The sequence below is a fragment of the Nannospalax galili genome, unplaced genomic scaffold (genome assembly GCF_000622305.1).
Source record: "Nannospalax galili isolate Female #2095 unplaced genomic scaffold, S.galili_v1.0 scaffold1428, whole genome shotgun sequence".
Classification (NCBI taxonomy): domain Eukaryota; kingdom Metazoa; phylum Chordata; class Mammalia; order Rodentia; family Spalacidae; genus Nannospalax; species Nannospalax galili.
The window spans coordinates 794726-813309 of NW_008358817.1; the positions used below are offsets into that span (position 1 = coordinate 794726).

At 40.9% G+C, this 18584-nt stretch overlaps 1 protein-coding gene across 1 annotated transcript in view; it reads left to right on the plus strand.

Annotated features, from left to right (window-relative positions):
• The window catches only part of Maco1 (macoilin 1), an 81349-nt gene that overhangs the window by 37768 nt on the left and 24997 nt on the right, over positions 1-18584 (plus strand). The window contains exons 5-6 of the mRNA XM_008822299.2: positions 723-901; positions 2805-3306. Of these exons, the coding sequence (XP_008820521.1) occupies positions 723-901; positions 2805-3306 (681 nt within the window). The remainder of the gene's footprint in view (positions 1-722; positions 902-2804; positions 3307-18584) is intronic.

Below are 18584 nucleotides of genomic sequence, written 5' to 3' on the forward strand. Positions count from 1 at the left end.
GGGGGGGGAAAATATGGTGTAAACCCCGCCCGGGGGACAAGGGAGACCCGTGTAAAAAAAAAAAAAAAAAAAAAAAAAAAAAAAAAAAATCCACTGAGTCCACTTAGTGTTACCAATATAGTAGGGCCATCCACTGGAACATGGGCAGCCTATTGGATTATATCCAAAGATCGATTGATTTTCCCTCCAGAGCTGCCATCAGTTGCCAATAGCTCCCAGCTAGGGGTGGGACTTTGAGCTCCTCCAGCCATGCTAGAATTTTGATTGGCTTGATATTGTTCGGGTCTTATACATGTAGTGACATCCTCTGTGAGTCCATGTATGGAAAGGCCCTGTCATGTCTGAATACCTTTTAGTTTTAGTTCTTAAAAGCACACAGATGCTTAAATTTTAATGCACATGAAAGTTCATTGTTTCCTCAAAAGCATTAGCCCCTATATCTGACAGTCCTTGTGGGTGACTCCTAGAGTTAGTCTCAAGAACCCTGAAATCTGACAGGAAGTGTTTTCTTGTGGTCCTGCAGACCTGTAGCCGGGGGTTTGTTCTACACACACCTGCCTCTGTCTTCCACAGCAGATGTGACATATACATATATGTGTCACGTTCATCTTCATCAACTAGAATTTTTTTTCTCATTTTAAATCATAAGTATCCTCTTGTGTTTGATGCATGTATTGTTTGTTTTAAACTTGAAATTACTGGCTGGATTATCTTCTTTTTAGTATTGGGTACCCTGTGGTGACTTTGGGCTTTGGCTTCAAAAGTTATGTGAGCTACAAAATGCGGTTAAGGAAGCAAAAGGAAGTTCAAAAGGAGAATGAATTTTATATGCAGCTTCTTCAGCAGGCCCTCCCTCCAGAGCAACAGATGCTGCAGAAGCAAGAAAAAGAGGCTGAGGAAGGTAGGTCTTTACCCTGAAGCTCTGCCCAGTGTGCTAGTCAGATCTTGCCCCAGGAGAATTTTCTCTTCAGGAAAAATAGCTAGGATTTTAGATTTTCCAGTTTTCTGGTACTCTTCCTCAGAGCCATGGTTTAGTCATGAAATACAGATTGTGAATGAAGTATTCTACTCAGTGATGACCATCTGTTTCTAAATATGTTTACTTTCATTATTTTTTAAATTATTTAATATTTTGTTACAAATTAAAAAATATTCTACGTAACAAAATAACATATAATTGTGAAGTTATAATTGAACCAAGTCAAGAACTAAAGTATAAGCAAGATGACAATGTAGACACGCAGAGTTGACTTTTAAGGTCAGAAGTCTTTGATTAGACCAAGATATATGAGTTCTATTCTGTTTCATACACTGTTGTGTGGATTTTATTTTATTGTTTTGATTTGTTTTTATTTTGTGTATATGAGTGTTTGCCTGAATGCCTGTCAGAGGATAACATGCATGCAGTGCCCACAGAGGCCAGAAGAGGGTGTTGGGGCCCCTGGAACTGGAGTTCCAGATGGTTGTTAGCTGCCATGTCAGTGCTGGGAACTAAACCTGAGTCTTCTGCAAGAGCAGCCAGTGCTCCAAAGCACTGAGCCACCTCTCTAGCCCATGAACTGTGGATTTTATATGGAATATCTCTAATGGGGCTTGACTCATGGACATTTAACCAATAGTGGTAGATGAATTGGCAGCAATACTAGTTTTGTTGACTTGGGAGTTAAAAGTTTGAGATCATCCTTTTCAGTTAATTTATGTCAGAATATTTTTCTCTGAGACCATAACAAATTGAAATGTATAGAGCTTTTATAGAAAATTCTAAGTGGCCTGGTGAATGATACAAACTTAATACCTCAGCACTGGAGTCAGGAAAAGATGTCTATGACTTGAAATTGTACCTTTTCTTGTGTTTCATTTACCTCTTTTGTTTTTAGTAACACAAGCAGTTTGTTTAATCTAGGCACTTTTTAAAAACTTTTTTTTTTTTAAACAAGTTTAACATGTATGTGAGTGTATGTGAGTACACATGTGGAGGTCAGAAGACAACTTTCTGGGGTCAGTTTTAAAGATTAAACTCGCACCACCAGGCTTGCAGTGCCATCTCCTTCACATGTTGAGCCATCTCCCTGGCCCAGTATAGGCATCTTTTTAAAATAGGACCTCTTAAGAAGGCATCTGTTTTGTACTACTCTGCCTGTATCATATAAGCCAATCTACTAAATCCCTTTTTATAATAGATATTTTTTAAAAATAGAGCCGCTTGAGGTTGGAGAGATGGCTTAGCGGTTAAGATCACTGACTGTTCTTGCAGAAGACACAGGTTTGAATCCCAGCACCCACACAGCAGCTAACAGCCATTTATAACTCCAGTTTCAGAAATCTGATGTCCTCTTCTGTCTTCTGTGGGCACTATACAACATGGGTATACTTACACACATGCAGGCACAACACTCATACACATAAAATAAAAATTGGGAAAAAAAGAGACTCTTAGAAAAATGGCTTGTTTTGTCTTCTCAGCCCTGTGACAAATTTGAGTTAACTGATGTTATTTATTGTATATAAAATATATGACTTAATTATAAAATTCTAATTTTATTTTAAAGCTAAATCTTTAATGGCCTGATGTTTATAAGTGATAGTGATTTTCTGAATATATAACATCTCAAATGTATCTGGATTTGCTCCTTGAAACTGGTATAAAATACTGTGCTTATTGCTTCTAAGTAAGTTTGAATTAACGTAGTGAATTTCTGAGCCTAGCTAACACATTTTAGTAAATTGGTCTAGCCTGTGTTTTTAAAACCTAAATATTCCAGTCTGGGTTTTGTTTGTTTGTTGGTTTGTTTTTGGTATTGTAGCAGCCAAAGGATTACCTGACATGGATTCCTCGATCCTTATACACCACAATGGAGGCATCCCAGCCAACAAAAAACTTTCTACAACTTTGCCAGAGATAGAATATCGAGAAAAAGGGAAAGAAAAGGACAAGGATGCCAAAAAACATAACCTTGGAATAAATAACAACAATATCCTGCAACCTGTAGACTCTAAAATACAAGAAATTGAGTATATGGAAAACCATATCAATAGTAAAAGATTAAATAATGATCTTGTGGGAAGTACAGAAAATCTCCTAAAAGAGGACTCATGCACTGCTTCCTCCAAAAATTACAAAAATGCCAGTGGAGTTGTGAACTCCTCACCCCGAAGTCACAGTGCTACAAATGGAAGTATCCCTTCCTCATCTAGTAAAAACGAGAAGAAGCAGAAGTGCACTAGCAAGAGCCCGAGTGCCCACAAGGACTTAATGGAGAACTGTATTCCTAACAACCAGCTAAGCAAACCAGATGCACTGGTAAGGTAAGTGTGTGTGTTGCGTCCTTACTGACTCTTCAGTAAACTTAATATACTCTTGAAAAGCAAACCTTCCCCTGTGGGCCTGTTGCAATTGTTTTTGATCAAATGCTGTGACTAGTGACACTTTGCTGTTTATTTTGCACAAGTTTGTTGGCCACCTGTGTCATCATATTAAGCATTGCCTTAGCCTTTTCTGATGTTCTGAATAGAGGTGGTGGTGATTACTTTCCACATGTGGCAGATTTACATGCAATCTGATTCTCAGGTGGTGGTGAGGGATACCGCTTCAGTCCTGTTCTTTTATGTTTGCATATCCAAAGTTCTTTTGGTAGAAACAGAAAAAGAAGTTTGTGCCCTGTTCATGCAAATAAATCTCTTTATGGTCAAAGAGACACAGAAAGAAGGAGTAAAAAAGTTGCCTTTACCACCTTGGGCTTGCTTTATTTTGTTAGTTTCTTTTTCTACAGTTAAAGTTTAAATTATTCATAGGTGTCTCTGGAATAACTAGACTTGGAAAGTCATCGATTGGTACTTATTAGATAGCTCAGTGGGTAAAGGTGCTCACTGCCAAGCCTGAGAATCCGAGTTAAATCCTTGGGACCCATATGGTAGAAGGAGAGAACTGACTTGGGCAGATTGTCCTCTGTCCTCCACACATGTCTAATGTGGGTGCACATACCACACAATAACATAAATGTAATAAAAAAAGAATAGTATTCTTTTGCTAAAAATTCCATAAATGAGCACAGTGTGTTAGAGATGGATTTTAATCAGATATGTTCCCTTTCTCAACCTTAATTAAAAGAATAAAGTTGGGGCTGCAGAGATGACTCAGTGGTTAAGAACACTGACTGTTCTTGCAGAAGACCCAGGTTTGAATCCCAGCACCCACATGACAGCTAACAACTGTCCATAACTCCAGTTCCAAGGGATCCAACAGACTCTTCTGTCCTCTGCAGGCATTGCACAACACGGGTGCATTTACCTACATGCAGGCAATACACACATACACATAAAATAATAAAATATTAAAAAAAAAAAAGAAAGAAAAGAGTAAAGTTGTGAGCCAAGTGTGGTGGCACACACTTCAGTCCTAGTACTTGGGAGGCAGAGACAGGTGGATTTTTGTTCAAGACCAGCCTGGCTACATAGTTCCAGGCGAGCTGAGACTGCAGGGAGACCCTGTCTCAAAAAGCGAAAAAAAAAGGGGGGGGGTGGAGTGAAGTTGTATCACACTGACTGGCAAAGACTTAGTTTTACTGATTTTTAAAAATATTTATTATTTTTATTTTATGTGTATGCATGTAGCCAAGTGCACCTGTGTCGGGCAATGCCCGTGGAGGACAGAAGAGGCTGTGGGATCCCCTGCAACTGGAGTTACGGACAGTTGTTAGCTGCCATGTGGGTGCTGGGATTCGAACCCAGGTCTTCTGCAAGAATAGCCAGTGTTCTTAACCACTGAGCCATCTCTCCAAGCCCCAGTTTTACTGATTTTTATACGACTTAAGCAAACACACATGTTGCTGTTACCTCAGTCTTCAGTCTAGAAGCTGAGAGATGAACTGAGGTTTATATAGTTTGTTGTTATTGTTGGTTTTGCTATAAGTAGCTCTAGAGGGGGTAATTGTAACTCAGCCAATCCATTAAGTTTCTTATATTCCACTTCCTTTGTCTGACTTAAAGGCCAAGACAATTTATTCTAGGAAGGAGTGTTTCCAGCATTATAAATATGAACCCCAGGATTAGTTTTAATTTTGTAGTTGACAGCTGGATAGGGGAAATGTATGTAGGTTCTGCTGCTCTGTCTCTTGCTCCTGTAGCAGGCTTTATGTAACCTTTGTGCCACTTTTGGAAGCATGTTGCTGATGCCAAGCAGGCATCCACATCCTGCCCACACATGCCCTGCAGAGTGAACAGCAGAGAGCCCTCCTCCAGATGCCCAGGAGAAAAAAGCCAATTAGTGGATCTTTTATTTCAAAAGGAATTTCCCAAAATTCATTAGATGCAGCAGGTGGAACATCTGCTCCAAGCCATTTAATGTCCTTCTTACATGATTTTAATCAGAGCAGTCAAGCCAAAAGAGCTTTCCTGTTGGGTGTTGCCCAGAGCAGTGAAAGTATTCTCAGGCACTAACTCCTCTGCCTGTAACAGAGAAGATCAGGGACCCAGTTATCTGGTTACCCAGTTATCTGGTAAAGTAGGGTACGATGCTGTTGGTCTTGTTCCCCTTTGACTGCTCCTATGGAATTTGCTACTTCCTTAGTCACCAATGTGTTCTGTGTCTTGACTTGTAGGACCCTGAACCATTACTCTGTTTTAAAGAACTACTTGCTATCAAATACCTAAATAAGTGTTATTTTAAAGGAGTTTTATAACTTTTTTAAAGGAGTATTTTCAACTTTTACTTTTTTAAAGTATTTTATTTATTTTTTTTATGTGTATAAGTATATTGCCAGCGTGTGTGTAAGGGCACCTGTGTTGTGCAGTGCCTGCAGAGATCAGAAGAGGGCATTGGATCCCCTAGAACTGGAGTTATGAACAATTGTTAGCCACCATTTGGGTGCTGGGAACTGAACCTGGGTCCTCTGCAAGAGCAGCCACTGCTCTTAACTGCTGAACCATCTCTCCAGCCTCAAGTCTCCTATTTTCAACTTTTAGTGTAATATGAAAATGAAATGGCTCATCTAAATAGCCAATAATGGGCAAAGTTTAAATTGTGACCCATGTATTTGATGGACTGTTAATACAGATATTGTAAAATCATACTTTTGAGTAGCAGTAAAGAATTTGGGAGAGTATTCATGACATGTTTCATGAAGAAAAGAGAAAGCAATTTGTTTAAGAACAGTTTTTTCTGATGTATATAAAAAAGAAATTGAGCCAGGTGTGGTGGCGCACACCTTTGATCCCAGCACTTGGGAGGCAGAGGCAGACGGATCTCTTTGAGTTCAAGGCCAGCCTGGTCTACATAGTGAGTTCCAGGACAGCTGGGGCTACAGGGAGACCCTGTCTCAAAAAGACCAAAAACTTTACAAAAAAAAAAAAAAAAAGTGAAAGAAAGAAATTGAAATTGAAAGAGAAAAACTAAAGTGCTGACAAAAATTTTTGCACCGTGATGGATAGTACCTGGTATTTATGGGTTTTTTTCCCTTCAAATTTTTATTTTATGTGAATGGGTGGGGGTTTTTGTTTTGTTTTGTTTTTGTTTTTGAGACAGGATTTCCCTGTAGCCCCAGCTGGCTTAGATCTTGCTATGTAGACCAGGCTGACTTTGCTCTCACAGAGTTCTATCTTCCTCAGCCTCCTAAGTACTGGAATTGAGTGTATGAGTGTATTGCCTTGCATGTATGTACATGCACCATGCCCAAGGAGGTCAGAAGAGGGTGTTGGACCCCTGGAACTGGAGTTAAGACCGTTGGGTACGGGGAACCAAACTTGGGTCTAAGAGCAGACAGTGCTCTTAACTACCCAGCCATTTCTCTAGATCCTATGTTTATTTTCTTTTTACTTTCATACATTTTCAGAATTCTCTATGATAAACAATAATGAAAGTGTTTGAAAGGAAAAGAATCTAAGCAAATTGTCCAGCTTAGTTGGAGGAGGCCTTATCACTTCCTTTCACTGTTGCTTATCTTGTTTCTGTCCATGTGTTGATGAGTGCTAATAAGACTTAGTCCTTAGATGAGAGCGGGTATATCACCTTCAGATGGAGCAGTCTGGGCTCATTGGTCTCTAAGGGTCTCTATTTTTATTTTATGCCTATGAGTGTATTGCCTATATATGTGTAGGTGCACCCATGTTGTACAGTGCCTGCAGAGGTCAGAACAGGGTGTCAGATTAGCGATGGAATTGGAGTTATGGTCAGTTGTTAGCTGCCATGTGGGTGCTGGGAACTGAACCCCAGTCCTTTGCAAGAGCAGCCGGTGCTCTTAACCACTGAGCCATCTCTCCTGTCCTGCCTGGCTTATTTTTATTTTTCATTAAGTGTGTGTGTGTGTGTGTGTGTGTGTGTGTGTGTGTGTGTGTGTAAGTATAAATGACAGAGGGCGACCTTAGCTGTTGTTCCTTGAATATGGGTTGTGCATATGAATGCAATGTCTGTGGAGGCCAGAAGAGAGCATCGGATGGAGCTGCAGTTGTGAAATCCAAGAGCAGTGCATGCTTTTACCGTACGCTGAGCCCTTTCTCCAGCCGTGCAGTATCTGTTTTTGTAGATATAAATCTCGGAGCACAGCCCATTCTCGTTAGTTATGTAATGCCAGTGGCTGCTTTCATGGTGCACTCAGTAGGTGCCACGGAGACTGTCACTACAAAGCAGAAATACTTCTTTCTGATTCCATTCAGAAAAAGTATGTGGCGCCCTCTGTATAGCACTTGCTTGTTCTCAGGGTTATTTTCCTCTTACCAGATTGTGAACTCCAGAACCAGGTATCTTCATTTCTGTTTTGTTTGTTTTCTTTTTAACGTTTTGCTTGTTAGCCTTAGCCTTTAACGGCTGCACTATCCCTCCAGCCCTTATTTTCTTTTTAAGGACTGTAGCCCCAGCTGACCTGGAATTCACTATGTAGACCAGGCCTGGCTCTGCTTCCTGAGTGTGGGAATTAAAGGTGTATGCCACTTTGGCCACGATTTCATTTCTGTTTTTATGAAATAAAGTTCTTGGTGAGTGTGTGTTGACTTAATAAACTGAGCAAAGAGAAGAGATGTGGCCATTGTGCTGGGTGGATAACTAAGGAACTGGAGGTGAAAGAGGCCGGGAACTTGGGAATAAGAAATCTTGCTTGTAGGATTCTTTCCTGGAAAACTTGAGAACTTGACAAGGATAATCCAAAATCATCTTGCAGTTTGATAAATACATATCTAACATAATCCTGTTGCTTGATTTGTGTGAATTCTTTACCCAAGATATTTTAGGACAGACTTAAAATGTTGATAGCCCAAAATGTTTTTAGTCCTAACATGGCAAAAATCCTAACCAAAGCCAGGTATGGTGGAGTGCACCTTTAATCCCAGAGCTTGGGAAGCAGAGGCGCAGAGCTCTGTGAAGTTGAGGCCAGCCTGGTCTACATATCAAGTTCTAGGCCAACTGGGGCTATAGGGAGACCCTTTCTCAAAAAAAGAAAAATGAAAAAAAAAATCCTATTCAAAACCAAAAAAATAATCAGTTATTTTAATGAATTGCTATGCTAGAAAGAAATGAAATTATGTAAATTAGAATAAGGCTTGTTTACATTTTTCCAGTGGTCAGTTTAGAAATATTTTCAGTCTCTCTAGCACTGCCCCCCCAAAATGGGAAAATAATCCCATTACCATGATACAAGCCACTTAAAATTTTTGTTGTGTTTTCTTCTCATTAGCTAATTTTGAGTGTTGTAGCCAGTATTTGTGAAGTTTGTTTTGAAGACTTAATTTTTTAGAGAAATTTTTAAGTTCACAGAAAAAATTTTCTGCACATACCCACCCTTTGCCATGACCAACATTCCCCAGAGCAGAACACTTGTTACTTGATAAGTCATTATCACCAAGAGCTTACAGTTTACACTGGTGTTCATTCCTGTATTCTGTGGGTGTAGACAGATCTCTGACAGGTATTCACTGTTAAAGCTTCACATGAGTACTTTGTCTTAAAAATCCTAGTCATCCCTCACTCTCTTAGTCCCATGAAGCAGTGGTGTCCATGCAGTCTGCAGGTTTGCCTTTCCAGAATGTCATAGAATTGGAATCACGTGTGTAGCCTTTTCAGACTGACTTTCACTTATTAATGTACATCTAAGATTCCTCCATGTGGGACTGGAGAGATGGCTCAGCAGTTAAGAGCACGGCCACTCCTGCAGAGGACCTGGGTTCAATTCCCAGCACCCACATGGCAGCTAACAACCATATGTAACTCCAGTTCCACCAGATCCAATACCCTCTTCTGGCCTCCACAGACATTGCATGTATATGGTACACTTACATACATGGAGACAAAATACTCATACACATAAAAATAAAATAAAAACTAAAGATTCCTTCATGTCTGTTCACAGCCTGGTAGCATGATTGTTTTTAAAGCTGAATGATGTTCCATTGTCTGTATGGATGTACCAGTTTCCTATAATCCTTTGCCTACTGCTTGTTACTTCCGGGTTTGTGGTTAAGAACAAAGCTGATATAGAAGTGCCATGTGATAGAAGCATTTTTCATATGCTGTCTGCCCTCTATATTCTCTGGTGATGTGTTTTCTAAAATATGACCCATTTTTAAATCAAGCTGCATTCTTTTTTTTTCTTCTTCTTTTTTTTTTGTCTTTTTGAGACAAGCCCTGCTGCTGCTTTCTTTTAAAAATTATTTATATTTATTTTATATGTGTGTGTGTGTAGCACCTCAGTGTATGTATGTGTATTACATGCATGCAGGAGCCCTCAGAGGTCAGAAGAGGGCATTGAATCTCCTGAAACTGGAGTTAAAGATGGTTGTAAGGCACTTTGTGGGTGCTGGGAACCAAACCTGGAGCCTCTGGAAGACCAGTCTTTCCAGAACCTTCAGGCTGTTTTCTTTTTACTGAGTTTTAAAAATTCTTTGTATATTTGGATGTCTTTCTTTTTCCTTTGAGTGCTGGGATTAAAGGCATGTCCCATCACATCCGACTCTCCCTATGTATTTCTATAAAACTTATTTGTTTAGTTTATTTTTAGTTTTATGCATATACTTGTGTGCCTCAGTGTACATATATATGTGCACCACATGCATGCAGACAGTTGTGAGCTCTGGGTGTTGAGAACAGAACCCAGGTCCTCTGGAACAACAGCAAGTGCTCTTAACCTCTTAGCCAGCTCTTTGTGCCTCGCCCCGCTCCTTCCCCGTCTATGTGTTTTGCCAGTCTTTATTTTTATGCATGTGTCAGTATGTGTATGTGCCACATGTGTACAGGTTCCCCTGTAGCGGAAGTTATGGGCAGTTCTAAGCTGCCTGATGTGGGTGCTAGGAATTAACTTGTTTCTCTGGAAGATCAAGAAATCTTAACTGTCGAACCATCTCTCCAGCGCCCCCTTGACAGTCTCTTTTGTAGCACAGAATTTTTTTTTTTCTTTCTGATATTAGGGATTGGACCCAGGACCTTCCTAATAGTAGGGGAGTGCTCTGCCATGGAGTTCTATATCCCTCTTCCCAGAAATTTTCAAGTTTTAATGTAATCCAGCTTTCTAGTTCTTTTCTGCCTCATTTCTTTAGAATTTACAGTTTTTACACCCTTTTGATTTTCATTTAAATTACATCAAAATCACTTTCCCCACTGAGCCTCACCCTCACTTTCCTGGGGTATGGAATATTCCATGGTAGGTCAGGTTGTGATACCTGAATGCTGCTGTTCTAGAGTTTAAAGGCTGTAGACAATTTGGGTTGCATTTGGCACAGAGTTCCTTCCCAAGTACAGCCCAAGACTGGGCATTCTTGTTGGTGATTGTTACTTGTTTTAGTTTCCTAGTCAAGGAGAGTACTAAAAACTCTTGAATTAATAAAATGTAAAGGGATCCACATTCTGTAGAAATACTGAAATAAAAGTTTCTTTTCCGTTTTTTTCTATCCCACTGCGTTTTGTGTATTAAAAGTAGAAGACTCATTAAATTATTTTGCAATATGATAAAAACTTGTTAAAGTCCTTGTGGTATATGGAGTAAAGAATCATCAAGAGCGAGCGAGAGAGAGAATGCAGAAGGCATGCTTTTAAAAATTCAGGATAATCCCAGCCCTCAGAAGGTAAAGGCAGGCAGATCCCTGTGAGTTGTGAATTTGAGGCCAGCCTGGTCTATGTAGAACATTCCAGGCCAGCCAGTACTACATAGTAGAGACCTGTCTCAAAACAAACTAACGAACAATTTCAGAATAATGTTTAACACTAATGAGATTTAGAATGATTGTCTACCTGTAGAAGAGCTAAGAGACTTGTAGGCCACTCTCCTCCACCCACCCATTTTATTGATGAAATGAATGAATCCTAGAGACTTAATTGGGTGCACATGTCTAGCCAGAGTGGCAGTGCCAAGACAAAACTGAATTCTCTTGACTTCTAGAACCCTTGAAAAAAGTTGACCAACCTGCTTTATTTTATTTTTCTGCTTAACCTTTTTTTTTTTAATCATTACTGCCATTTTCTCAAGGATTGGCATCAGAACTAGATTTTATGATTGTATTGATAAAAATGTATAGAATTCATACTTACAATTTCAGAGGTTGTTGCTTTCCTGTCCTAAGTGTCTTATAATTTCTTATTCTTTCCAAAGACACAAGGTACTACTTAACTATACCAAGTTTATAGAAGGGTACCAACTACTTGTGCCATTGGAAACTTATACCGTCTCTGAAAAGCACCAGTTAGAGCTGATGTAAGAATTAGTCTCCTGGGAGCCTAGAGTCACCCAGCATGGGATTTGCCCTTTTTTTTTCCTTTTCCTTTTTTTTTTTTTTTTTGGTCTTTTTGTAGCCCCAGCTGGCCTGGAACTCGCTATGTAGACCAGGCTGGCCTTGAACTCACAGAGATCTGCCTGCCTCTGCCTCCTGAGGGACTACAGGCATGCGCCATCTCACCCGGCTTGCCCTTTCTTTCTTATGTAAGCTTAACTTGGCAGCAGTAAACCCAAGGGCTTTGAACTGGAAGACAGACCAGGGATAGAACTATCAACTTAACCAACAGAGGGTCATCCTTGACTGGGTTCCTCTTTCAGCTTGAGAGGCCTGCAGTTCTGCATGTGATTGTTGCCATGGTAGCAGGGTCCCACAGATGGGAGGATGTGGAAGGAGAAAGAACCCGAATCAGGAAGAAAATTGAAATCTGGAAAACACCCATATATGGCATTCTCCTGTATTCCTTTCTAAATTCATGTAGCTGTATGAGGCACACCAAAATGTAATCATCACATCAGGTGTGGTGGCACATGCCTTTAATTCCATAACTCAGGAGACAGAGGCAGGTGGATCTCTGTGTAGATCTGGTCTACCATAGTGAGTTCCAGGCCAGCTGGGGCTACAGGGAGACCCTGTCTCAAAAAGACCAAAGGAAAAAAAGTAATTTCTTAAAAGTTAATTTGTTCCTATAATTGGTTCTGTTTATTTGTTATTTATAAATGTTTGTTTATTATTTATTTATTTATTGACTTGAAAGCTTGGGAAGGAATGGAGAAAACAAGTCTCAAGATTTCTCCTAAATCTTTTTTTTATTCATTTATTGTTTTTATTTTATGTGTATAAGTGTATTGCCTGCATGTATGTAAGTGCACCCATGTCGTGCAATGTCCAGGGAAGTCAGAAGAGGGCATCATATCACCTGTAACTGGAGTTTGGGATGGTTGTTAGCTGCCATGTGGGTTCTGGGAACTGAACCCTGGGTCCTCTATAAGAGCAGTCAGTGCTAAGCCATATCTCTAATTCCCTTTCTCTGAAATCTTTAAACAGATGTCCTGCCTGAGGGGAAGGAGTATAGAGAAACACTCCAGAAATTTCAACTCTTACTTACACTGAGACACTGAGAGAATTGTTTAATTTGAACTCATGTTCAAGAACCAGTTTTCACCATCAGATCAAGTTCTTGAGATACATTTTTAGTGACTGTACATGGATGGCAAGATGACTGTGCTGGATAGCTTTAGTGTCAACTTGACACACCTGGGTTGAGGGAGCCTCAACTGGGGAATTGCCTCCATAGGACTGGCCTGTGGCCATGTCTGGGGGGGCATCTTCTTGATTGTTGAGTGATGTAGGAGGGTCCAGCCCATTGTGAGTGGTGCCGCCCCTGGGCAGGTGGGCCTGTAGTGCATGAGAAAGCAGTCTGAGCATGAGCCAGGGGAGCAAGCCAGTAAGCAGCATTCCTCTATGGCCTGTGCTTCAGCTCCTGCCACCGGGTTCTTGCCCTGAGTTCCTACCTTGGGCTCCCTGATGAACTGTGACCCGGAAGATGTAAGCCGAATAAACCCTTTCCTCCTCAAGTTGCTATTGGCCAGAGTATTTTGTCACAGCAATGGAAAAACAAACAAGAATAATGACTGACTGATAAATAAGCTGTGTAATATTCTAGTCCATCAGTGAGTATACGCCTCCAGTGTTAAGTCTGTGGTAGATCTAGTAAGTTGCAAAGCATTTCTAGTTAGTTTGAAAGTGGGCAGAATGTCATTGTCTTTTCCAGTGCACACTAACCTTGTATTTGTTGTGTTTTATGACTTCAAGTTTCTTCTTAAAAAGAGAAATGAATAAAACAAGCCTTTTTAAAAAAGACAGCTTTCCCCTCTGTGTAGCACTTGCTAGGAGCTCTGCTCAGTGTAGTCTGATGAATATCCAGATACCTCTCAGGATGCCATCTCTGACTTTTAGAAGATTCCTTAACAAGTGTATGTATGTGGTCTTGCTCTTTGGGATAGTTTATTATACTTCCCATTTTTCTTTTCACAGGGTCTCCCTGTAAGCTGGCTTTGAACTTGCAGAGCTCTGCCTGCTTCTGCCTCCCCAGTGTTGGGATTAAAGCTGTGTGCACCACCAACTGGGCCCCCATTTTTTTCTTTTCTTTTCTTTTCTTTTCTTTTCTTTTCTTTTCTTTTCTTTTTTTTTCTTTTCTTTTTTTTTTTGGTCTTTTTGAGACAGGGTCTCCCTGTAGCCCCAGCTGTACTGGAACTCACTATGTAGACCAGGTTGGCCTTGAACTCACAGAGATCCACCTGCCTCTGCCTCCGAGGACTAAAGGCGTGAGCCACCATGCACGGCTTTTTTTGTTTGTTTGTTTGTTTGTTTTTTGAAACTGCGTAGCACTGACTGGCCTGGAACTTGCTGTGTAGACCAGGCTGGCCTTGACCTTACAGAGACCTGTTTGCCTCTGCCTTCTGTACTTCATATTTTATATTTCCTTACATTGCAAGATATCTGCGCACGATTTAATATAATACTGTGGGCCGATGAGGTGGCTCAGTGGATACAGTACTTGTACCCCGATGACCCAAGTTTGATCTTCAACTCCTGTAACGGTAGAAAGAGAGGGCCAACTTCACAGAGTTGTCCTCTGTCGACCACACAGTGGCAGGTCACATACCCACCCAAACACAGACACACGCACACGCGGATAGTAAATTTTTAAAAATTTACATAGGGCTAGTGATATATGGCTCAGCAGATAAAGACACTTGCCATCTGGGGCTAGAGAGATGACTCTGGTTAAGAGCACTGGCTGCTCTTGCAGAGGACCTGGGTTCTGTTCCCAGCACCCATGGTGACTAACACTCGTCCCAATCTGTAACTCTAGTTCCAGGGGATCCGACGTCCTCTTCTGGCCCTCAGGGACACTGCACGACACTGGTACACTTAAATACATACAAGCATAACACTCATGCACTGTAAAAAGAAAAAAAAAAAAAAAGCCATGAAGCGTGACATCTAAGTTCAACCACTGGTACCCACATGATAGGAGAGAACCAGTTCCTTCAAGTTATCTTCTAGCTTCCACACACAGTCTTGCACACACATGGGTGTGTGTAAATAAATGTAATAAAAAATTTTAATATAAAAATAACATATCGTGGGGCATTGTGGCGCATGCCTTTAATCCCAGCATTTGGGAGGCAGAAGCAGGTGGATGGATCTCCGTGAGTTCGAGGCCAGCCTGGTCTATATAGCGAGTTCCAGGTTAGCTGGGGCTACAGGGAGACCCTGTCTCAAAAAAGACCAAAAAAAAACCAACCAAACAAAAATAACATATCCATTGGGGTGAAGACCCACCGTTTAGATACTAATTTTAAGATATCAGTGGATTCCATATGATTCTTTTGAATAACTTTGAAGCAAAACATAGTGAAGATAAAGAATCTCAAGACTCTCCTATTTTGTGATCCTAGAGATGTTTTCAAAGTGATAAGGAAAATTGGGGACCTGTGCTTTTTACTGAAAGAACCAAAAACCCAGTTCTTCTTTGTATTCTTTATCACTTATCTCTTCTTACCCAGCCTAGGTCAAAGCCTAGGTGAGGCTAGCGCCTAGTTTTAGGAGCGAAGAAAGATCTGGTCCAGGATGCAACAGAGTTGCAAGAGAGTTCAGAGCTCCAGCTGGAAGTTGTAAGGGACAAAGCAAGAGGAGAATTCAGAGCTAAGGCTGACTGGTGTGAGAAGGCCAGAAACAACAGTCAAGTCAAGTCAGGTCAGGAGCTAGTGCCTCTCAAGTGTCTCTGACCTGGGAACTCAGTGGAAAGGATCTTACCACTGCACTGCTCTCTCCCCCAAGGCCTAGAAGAGGTCTATAAAGCCCTATATGGAGAATCAATAATTAATCAGGAAGGTAAGCAAAGGTAGAAACTCATCTTAAAAGGATGTAATGGAGCCAGGAGTGGTGGCTCATGCCTTTAAATCCCAGCACTCCAGAGGCAGAGATGAGTGGGGCTACAGGACAAACCTGTTTCAAAAAGACCCCCCAATGAATGTAATGGGAAGAGCCCAAGGTTGATTGGGGCAGAAGATGTATTTCTCAGATACACAGAAAAGACTTGAAATGTATATCAGAAGGTCTGTTGTAGTTTGTAGGAAGGGATACTTCCTGCATTGTGCCTTTTTCTGTATAGTTTGAATTTTCTAATAACCTTAAGCTTAATACTAGAATGTAGGGTCAGTGAGGGTAGAGAATTTATTTTTTTGTCTGTCACAGTACTGGGTACTTGGCACAGAAGTACTTGATAATATGTGTTTATTAGGTGGATACTATTACCTTTGTAAAAGGATGTTATCAGAGGGGGCAGCTAGGGCCTCCTATCTTCATCATAGTAAACTCAAGGATTTTGGTTTGTTTTGTTTCTTTTCTTTGAGACAGGAACGTTAGTAGCCCAGGCAGTAACTGAGAATGACCTTGAACTCCTAATACCCTTGCCTCTACCTCCAGAGTGCTGTGATTACAGGCATTCACCGTGCCCAGTTTTATGTGACTTTGGCAATCAAACCCAGGGCTTCCTGTATGGTAGGCAAGCACTCCACCAGCTACATCCCAACCCCTTGAGGGAAGCCTATCTATTACCTAGACTAGACCAGGCACCGGTCATCCAATATGAAAGTATTTTTTGCTTTAAAGGAAATTGTTAGGCAATTTTATTTAAATAATAAGAGGAAAAAAGAAAGCTTTCCATTACAGCTCTCTTTCATGGACATTTCTAGGAAGTTTACAGCTGGGCATTTGAGTACTTTTTCTTGAGTTCTTGGAAGAGGTAAAGGGAAGAAGTCTCTGAAAGACTGCTGTCAAGCAAGCCATTTGCTCCAGCAGTTGGTCGGCTGCGATCCAGGCGTAGGCTGCCTCTCAGCAAGAACCTGGGAAATCTGTTTGCTTTGCCTTCCTCGTCTGTCCTGCTGGGTCTGACCCTGTCTCTCTCAGTCCAGGACTAGCTTCTGTCCTTGTGGCTGCTGGAGAGAACTCAGATCCTACATTTCTACTCTGTCCTTCTCTCCTAGGAAACCCCCTAGGTGGGAAAGTACATTATCTCCAATGCAGGAAAGGGAGCAGTGCATTTGTTTATACCCTATTGCATTTGAATACATTTTGCCTAGTGTCAGGAATAGTTTGTGGAAGATAATCTGATCTTGGGGAGAAGGTATGCTGCCTACTATCTACTGCTGCTGCAGAGTGACCTGCTGACCCCACCATGAGTGGTAACTACTGAACAGGCCTTTCTGCTTCTGTGGGGCCTATTAGCAGTTATTTGAAATGGATGGCATCTTTTCTAAGAGGTAAAAAAGGTGAAATTTTAGAATGAGGACTATGAAAACCAGACACAGAGGTTCTGGCCGTATTGGATTAAATATGTTAGAGATGGTGTCTACTAAATTATTTGGAAAACACTTAAGTGGGGAAAAAAGCAAGTAATAGATTCATAAGTCTATTTTTAAAAGTTTAGTGTGGTTTTTGTACTTTGGAAATTTATGTTTGCCTGGTACTATGTCTGAGCAAGTACACTTTGGCAGACCTGATTATTTTCATTTTCTGCTATGTCCATAATATTTTAGGCTCCTGTAGTTGTTTATATCAATTCACAAGCTAGGTTGTGCTTATTTTAACCATTGTAGAATTTTAAAACTATAATCTCAGGTATAAACAAGGTAATGGAAACATGATTTTATACTTATATAGGGCTACTTGTAACTTAAACTATGTAGCATCTTAGAAACTAGGAGTAAATGAACTTAAATAAGCACCTTATCTAAAGTCTCCATGTCTAAGTGGTCAAACAGAAAGGTGACCATTTTGGGTAGATAAGTCATGAAATAGCCCATAAGGGAGGTATCCATATAAGAAACTTTGTAATGAGCCCTGAGAGTTTAGTCTGTCAAAAGAATTTCTAGATAGATGGAAGGTTTCTTCACTCCAGTTGAAAAGAAACTACCTAGATTTGGAAGCTTTGTATTCTGTTCTGAGTCAGAGCCTCTGTGGCACATGATGAATTGAGATTTCCAGCTAAGGGGAAAGTGGATTCTCTGAAGGGGAGGTCACCTGGAAGAAAACAGCTGTATTCTTGGACTCTTTCTCATGCTATCAGTAAGAAATGGGCTCTTTGGATACTTGACCAGCCAGTGTGGTGTTAATATATTTACTGATTTCCTGGGGGTGGCGAATCTCTTCGATTTTTTTTTTTTTTTTCCACCTGAGAATCTCAGGATTAGAACAAGCCTGATTGATTTCTTTCCTTAAAAAGGAAGAATGAGAGCCAGGTGTGGTGGAGCACGCCTTTAATCCCAGCACTTGGGAGGCAGAGGCAGGCAGATCTTTGTGAGTTCGAGGCCAGCCTGGTCTGTGTAGTGAGTGCCAGGACAGCTGGGGCTACAAGGAGATCCTGTCTCAAAAAGACAAAAAAAAAAAAAAGACTATTTCCCTCCATCTCAAGGCCCATTTCATCTTGCTAGTTAGTGTTCCATCAGATCTAAGAGAGAAATGTGAAATCACGAACAGGAAAGGCCACTTGCCCCTGTACACATGCAGGTTCTAGAGCAGGCAGTACAGACTTTGAGTCCTACCAGACTGGGACAGACCCAGTAATAAGTGCACCTGGAGAGATCAGTTTCCTGGGTCTGAGCTTCTTCCTCTTTTGATTTCAATACTGCATCCTCCCCACACACACCAAGGAGTTTGGGGCCCAACTTTTTTTTTTTTGTCTTTTTGAGACAGAGTCTCCCTGTATCCCCAGCTGGCCTGGAACTCGCTATGTTCACCAGGCTGGCCTCAAACTCACAGAGATCCACCTGCCTCAGCCTCCCAAGTGTTGGGATTAACCTGGCTGGGGTTGGAAGTGGCGGGGGGCG